Here is a 7,347-nt window from a genome sequence, read left to right as displayed (position 1 = left end):
TTTTCTGTCTCCTCTAATATTACATTATAAGCTAGCTGAGAGACAGTCATGATTACTGTTTACTCACTCATGTCCACTGTTCTGAGACTGAAGAACATCACAACCTAACTGGATTAGCAATTGACCACCTTTAAGAACTCAGCCATTTCTTTAGCTTTTTGGCTCTAAAGCAAAAAGACTCAAGATTAAAAAATAAAATCATAAAAAAACAAAATCACTAAATAAAAGCATTTTATACTCATTTCTATGCTATCCTTACATTACACAGATACATAAAGGTGGGTCTTTAAAAGTTTTTTTAACTGATTTAGATTCGTGAGGCTGGGACAAGAGAAATCTATTGTCTGACTCTGACTTCTCTCTGAAATGCAAATTGAATTCCTCTCAGGACCCAAAGTTTAATGTTTTCCAGACATCCATACGAGACAGATTGATAAACTGACTTTTAAACAGAATCTCCAAACCAGTTATAGAACACAGGAGACACTGACCTAACTTGTGCCTGACTAGAATCTCCTCGTCTCTCTCCCTGTGGTTAATTATAATATAGTCATTGTTCAGTGTGCTATATATTCCACCAAAATAAGTTTGAACTTAATAGGAAATATTTTGCCTAGGAATCCAAGTCTTGATAAAAGCCATAGCTTTTTGCTAATTTTCCTCTCCTGCTTCTCTAATGGAAGAAAGAGTTGATTTGCTTAAAGAGATTGATGGTGACTATAAAATGATCTGAATGCCCTATACTGTCACACCCAGATGCGCCAGAGTTTTGGGAGGGTATGATAATCCTCTTCCTCCTAATGTCAATAATTCTTTCTTATTTCACTACATTGGAATTGTAAAAATGAACAGCTAACAACAAACAGCAATCTCTGCTCACAGACAAAAGACTGTCATGACCTATGTAACTTACCCAAGGCAGTATTTTTCTCTAGGGTACAGTAATTGTTTCCATCTCAAACTCTGATATCACCACTTCATCACCTTATGCTGGAGGGATGAAAATCTTTAATATTCAAGCAATTTAATGGTCAGAATTGTACTGAGGGCAAAAATCAGGTATGCCATAAATATAAAAAGCAGATAATGGGGATATACTAGATACACTGCATGGAAAAAAACCAAATAGCCAGTGACCAAATGCAGAACATCAATGCAGTGGTATTTTACCTCTTCTTGATATACCAGTGGAAGAGGTGTTACAGAGTGTCAAGAAGTATGAAAAAATGCAATATATCCATATGTTCTCTATATTGCAGAATGTGTTAACCAAGACCAAAGATCAAGTAGATTGCTATGTGGCAAAGCAGAGGAGACTGAGGATTGCAGGGTATCATGAATAAATGCAAAACTATCTGTGAATTAGACACACCACAGTGTGTAACTAAGGAACTAAATGCTGACCTTAATTTCTGAGAACAATGCTCACAAAAATGCCTCCTCTTTACAATTTTAATAATTTTTGCTTTGATATAAAAGGGGCATACTCTTAAACTCAACAGCCTAGGAATCAAGCAGAAAGGTTGAACAGGTCTTTATAGTCCAGGTATACTTTTCACTTGCAAATTGAATACTGTAAATAAAGTCTACCTTAGGTCAAACAGTCACATAAAGGAATCAACTGAAATCTCACAAAATATACTCTTTTCTCGGGTCTATGTTGAAGAAAATATTTTTTTTACAGATCTCACGTGCATGCAATTCTCACAGAACAGATTTATGACCATCTAATGTACATATTAAAATTAAGCAAATATTAAATTAATATAGGTAATGGCATTTTTCTTCTCTTTAAAGAAAATATTACCTGTATTACTTGTTTGAAAAGACAGACCTTCATGACAACTTAGTCTGAGATCAAGTAGAAGTTCTTAAACTTGGTTAAGAAATTTCTAGATTTTTGTCCCCTACTTCCCACAGGAGGAAACTTGCAGAGTGAAATCTTCCTGTTTAGAACATAATGCAAACAATAGTCTTTGAGACTTAATATAAGCAAACTTAGATGCTTCATAAACATTACTGCTCCCATTGTAGTTTCAGCATTTGGTGGAGCAAGTTATTTTATGCCCATGTACACACACTCAGATGGGTGCAGAAGAGTCAGAGAAAGAAAATCCTGTTTCCAGCTTCAGAGCTAGAGTATGTGACAGTTGCTCACCCCTGTCTCCCTGTATCAGTGGCTGGCTTTGTGCTAATAAATAGCAAGCACTATACATTAAGCAAGGCCAAGCTGGATGGGCCTCTGAGCAACCTGGTCTATTGGAAGGACCATTGCAGAGGGGGTGGAACCAGATGATCTTTAAGACTCCTTCCAATCGAAACCATTCTATGATTCATAATGTTCATTGATTTTAGATCTTGTAAATCACACAGAAAATTCTAATGAAGCATTTTCTTAAAATATTACCTAAAAAATGCAAAGCATCAATTCACAGGAAAAGCAACAATAATATTCTTCCATAGCTACCACAGGTTTCATTTATGGCAAATGAAGACTACCCCACATTCAATAACTCTGAGTAAAGTTTCAGGTGACTGAGATAAAGAAAGATCATTACTCATGCTTTCCAGAAAGTTAAGATGCTCTGTAAAAGCTTGTCATCCTTGGCAGTGTTTTCCATATTTTCACCTGTCACCATAACAAATTTATCACCAACTGTTTAGTGCAGATTCAGCAAACCTTTAAATCACATTATGTGCATCACTAAATTCACTAGACAAGAATAATTGACTGTATCTTTGACTTGAAAAGAAATGGAAAATGAACCTGGCAATCTAAATATAACCTACAAAAACCCCTGCTTATTTCTTGTTTTCATCTGCATGGCATTAATATGCATCCTAGCATGAGGGCCTCACATTATTAAACAGGTCTCCAGTAGGCAAAAATCCCTACTTTAGCAAACATTTGTTTAAAATAACTTTCAGGGATTTTGTGTTTTGTTGCAATTTTAAAATACATTTTGGGTACTTTTATTCATTACATCATTCTTAAAATAAATTGTACAATACAAAATGCTTTACCCCCTAAGGGAAAACAACAGCAAATGACACTCTCATCAGCATTAGTTTCCAAACAACTAATAAAAGAACAATTCTTCAATTCATCTTACAGCCAGTGAAATGGAAGCAGTCATTATCTTCCACAGCAAGTTCAACTTTTAGCACAGCATGGATATTTTATATATAAAAATCTGTAGGATAATGAAAGAGCACAATAGCACAAATGAAAAGCTAAGCTTTCCAAACACCAGCTAGGCTATTCATGCCTTTTAGCATCTAGAGACAAAACAAAACAAAAAATCTCTGGTGAGAAGCTAGAACTCCAGAAGAATGACAGCAATGACAATAGTTCAGGCTAGGATGGCTTTTACAGACCACCTGATCCGCCTCTCTACACAAAGCAAGACTAACTTGGGCACTACATCACACTGGACCTTGTCTAAAGTCAAATTCTGAAACCCTCCAAGACTGTAGATTCCACCATTTCTCAGAGCAACTTGTAGCAGCATAAGCTTCCCTGCTCCCCACACCACTTGTCCGAATTTTCCTTTAATAAACTTGTCCTTTCACTGTTCACCTCTAAAAGTTCATCCACCTCCCACTGCTGACTCTTGTCTAAAGTGGAGCTTAAACTATAGTAAAGTTCTAACCTCCCAAAAATTTAGCAAATTCTAAATGCAGAGAAACAGACTCCAGACAATTCAATGTGAATCAGGATGAAGCCACATTATGATGGTCCCTAATATACAGTGTTTCTCTCCGTACACGCAATCACACATATAATGATCGGGAAAAGCCTTTGTTCACGTGCCTCTGAAAGCTAAATGATAGGTTGGATAATAGTCCAGCTCAGTCCTCCCTTCACAGGTGTTGTTGCTCTTCTGTTCCCTTTATCTTATCCTTGCAGAGTTTGTTCTCATCCTCCTTTCGTGCTTGGTATGCATCTCCTGACCTTGTATGTGTTTAGTTCATCTCCCCGTATGGCTGGTTCACAGGGTGCCCATTTTCTTCTAAGAACATTGTCTCTATATCTAAATCCTAAAAATTCAGTAAATAGGTGAAAGCTAATAAACATGACATGGTAGTATTCTTATACCAAGTACATTCATTTGTAAAAAAAGCAGTCAGTATTCAGACATAAGTAGTCAACTAGAAATCATTAGAAATTAATTAGAAACAATTAAGACTGTTGTATCTGCACTTCCTAGAACTTCATTCCTTTTCTTAGTGTTGCACTTACCCTTCAACCACTCCTTTAGATCTCGAGGCTGATGAAATCTGTTTGTGCTAGGGACATAGAGCAAGCCATTAACATCCCAAGTACAAGTAGAATGTTGACAGTTTCTTCCTCCATAATACATAACTAACTTGAGAACACTTTTATACTTAACTTCCTTGTAATATCTTTGCAACTTTGTGTCTGCATGTTCACCATTACATCTAATTTTATTGTAGAGAAATATATATGTGACATATACTTTTCCTCTCTACTATCATCAAACCACACTTTTATCAAGAATGAGGGTTGCTTTTCTTCAACTGACAAGTGGAGAGGAATTTGCAACCCAAATTTCCAGTTCCAGCCCTGCATGCCTTGACATCCCCAGTACTTCTCTACACTGTACCCTGCACTGCCACTTGAAGCCTGTTATGTCAGGTCTCTCTTCCTCTACAATATCTTACCCCATTAAACCCTTGAATATCCCACTCTACAGAGTAACTACTTGCCACTATCATCTATGCAAAAACCTGTGTGTATACTATAGGCAAAAACCCCATACCTGTAAAACAAATTATCATAGTCACCTGGTCATTAACAAACTGCTGTTATATCTAAATCAAGTCAAGGAAAGCTTAGACAAAGCAATTCTGCCAAGCCAGTCATGAGGCTGTAGTGAGTTTACTCACACCTCTGACCAACCACTGGGAACGGTAATAGCTGGGTGACAGCTCAGGTAGACAGGAATTCACCTTTCTCCTTTCCCCTAAAACCTAAGCATTTACAACAGACTAGAATTGGATATTCTTACTAAAAAAAAAAAAACCAGTCTGCAGGAACAGAGTTAAACACTGATGTCTGGAATGCTACTGTTCTCAAACTATTTGTTGCCACTGTACAGTACCTGCTTGCCATAAACTGAGGTCTATACAACCTTCTCAGTTGCACACCTATGAAACAGTAGATCTAGATGTATCACTGAATATTGCTATGTAAATATATCACAGGGAACTTAAAGTCTGAAATTAAATTTTAGTTACCAGTAGCACCATCTTGACAACAGTCCCTCACTTTGTGCATTGAAATTTTGCTTCATTCTTAAGCTATTTGGAATTAAAATCTAAGCTACACCTGCACAGCTTCATTAGCCTCTAATTACATTTTCAAAGTAATGAGGCCAGTGTGAGTTAGAGAATAGAAATACATACTGCGCACTTCTATCAGTTCTGTCCAACAGTTCAAAGTGACTGCATTGTTGATTAATGATTCAAAAACCATCACAACTAGTAATGACTTTTCAGTGTAAAAATAATCTTTAAGATATCTGCCCTACAATTACTTTTTTTCTCCTCTTTTTAAGATATTCATGCAGTGTAACATGTTCCATCCTAGTCAGAGTCACTTCCACGGAGACTTATGAAGTGCAATTGTAGGACTGACCTTTTGGAAAGGTGGAGGTTGTTCCAAATGATCTTTGGTTGACAAATTCACCTTTCTCCTAGAAACAAGCTGGGAAAGCTGATAAACCTTGACATTTTGGAAGAGACAGTTTTTACTGTAAGAACAATCAAACAGCAATCCAGTACTATTTCATTTACAACTTTAAACAAGGGAGTTGTTCCAAAATTGACACATTTTCTCTCCCTGACAGACCGGTTGCCCAAAATGTTGACTACATCCTGTAGTAGGTCTCTGTGGGTATTTCTGCATTAGGAGCAATGACAAGGTAGAGAAATTATGCTGGTTTTACCTTCTAAATTAAATGCAAAGCATCTCATCGATAGGTTGATTTTCTATAGCCATTGCAGGACACTAAATCTGACAGAGTAAATCAGCTGTCAGTCCAAATTCAGATTTAGCTATTACAGCTATTTTAAAAAAAAAACGACCTTCCAGATCCAGTCTTTTAGTTAATATGCAATTAATGGAGTATTAAAAGTTGGATAGCAATTTATGCCTTCATAATGGCAAATCTAGCTTAAAATCAACATTTCAGATTTTTAGGTCCCATGCCAGCAATTTCAAAATTTGCAGAAATCGAGAAAAAGTATTTAGCATAGCAAGATACACCTATTCTAAAAATATTAAAATACCATCTATGTGACAACCTCATCACTATTTGACAGTAATATAAACTCTTACGTTTATTACAAAATAGACTTCCACCACTACAAACCAGTCTCAAAAAAGTTTTTATTTATCATCCCAAAGTAGAAGATATTATAAAATAAACTATTATTTAACATTCAGTTATTTTTATAACATAATTTTCTTTTTAGAAACAGAAAACATACATAGATAAAAATACATTTCTATGGATGCTTCACAGCATGAAATTCGGCATTTATTCTACTGCCATATTAAAAAAAGAAAGCATCCCCAAAATCTGGGAATAGTCTTGGCAGCCTGTTCTTCCTCCCTTTAAACTGCAATGCTCTGTATGCACATTTATGGAAACTTAGTAAGGCCTGAACTGAGGTGGCTTGCTATCTGCAGGAGGTGGAGGTGGTGGCGGCGGTGGTGGTGGTAAATATGCGTATGATGAATTGTACGTGTCTGAGTCTGTCCAAATCATACTCATATTTGAAGGTGGAAGGTGGAACTGGGGCACATAATTGACAGAACCAAAACCTGGAGGAGGAAAGGTATACTGCTGCATCATTGGATCTTGTTTGCTATGAGGTTGTGGAAACACTGGCGATGCCTGGTGGATCCTGCTGTCTGAAGGGTATAGCTGTGGTGGTCTTGCTTGTGGTCTCATAAACCCTTGAGAGCCTGATGGAGGAGGAAATGGTCTCCCGGAGAACCCTCTGGCATGGTACCCCCTTGAGTAACTTGAAGCAGGCTGTTGCACTGACTGATGTAATTCCTTATTCTCACCTAGAAAACAAACAGGAAAAAAGCACACATACAGTTTTAGTATTATTTTGCAAAGATCAAGTTTAGTCCTCACAAATTTTTCAGGCTGACGTCAAGGAAATATGGAAAGTAATTGTATCAACAAATACTACTGATATCTAATACATAAATGACAAAATAATACTGGCAAATACAATGTTCAGTAACTCATCTTGATTGATTACAGTAATATAAAAAGGACGATCCCAAGGGTTGCAAATTCAGTC

General features: G+C 36.6%; 1 protein-coding gene across 1 annotated transcript in view; it reads right to left on the bottom strand.

Annotated features, from left to right (window-relative positions):
• Positions 1-6,680: 6,680 nt before the first annotated feature.
• NAF1 (nuclear assembly factor 1 ribonucleoprotein) overlaps positions 6,681-7,347 on the bottom strand; it is a gene marked incomplete at its 5' end in the record, with an annotated part of 16,700 nt that continues 16,033 nt past the window's right edge. Inside the window, one exon of the mRNA XM_009079802.1 lies at positions 6,681-7,102. Within this exon, the coding sequence (XP_009078050.1) occupies positions 6,681-7,102 (422 nt within the window). The remainder of the gene's footprint in view (positions 7,103-7,347) is intronic.

This window comes from Acanthisitta chloris, unplaced genomic scaffold (assembly GCF_000695815.1).
Source record: "Acanthisitta chloris isolate BGI_N310 unplaced genomic scaffold, ASM69581v1 scaffold16808, whole genome shotgun sequence".
Lineage (NCBI taxonomy): Eukaryota > Metazoa > Chordata > Aves > Passeriformes > Acanthisittidae > Acanthisitta > Acanthisitta chloris.
This window is presented reverse-complemented; position numbering and strand designations above follow the sequence as displayed.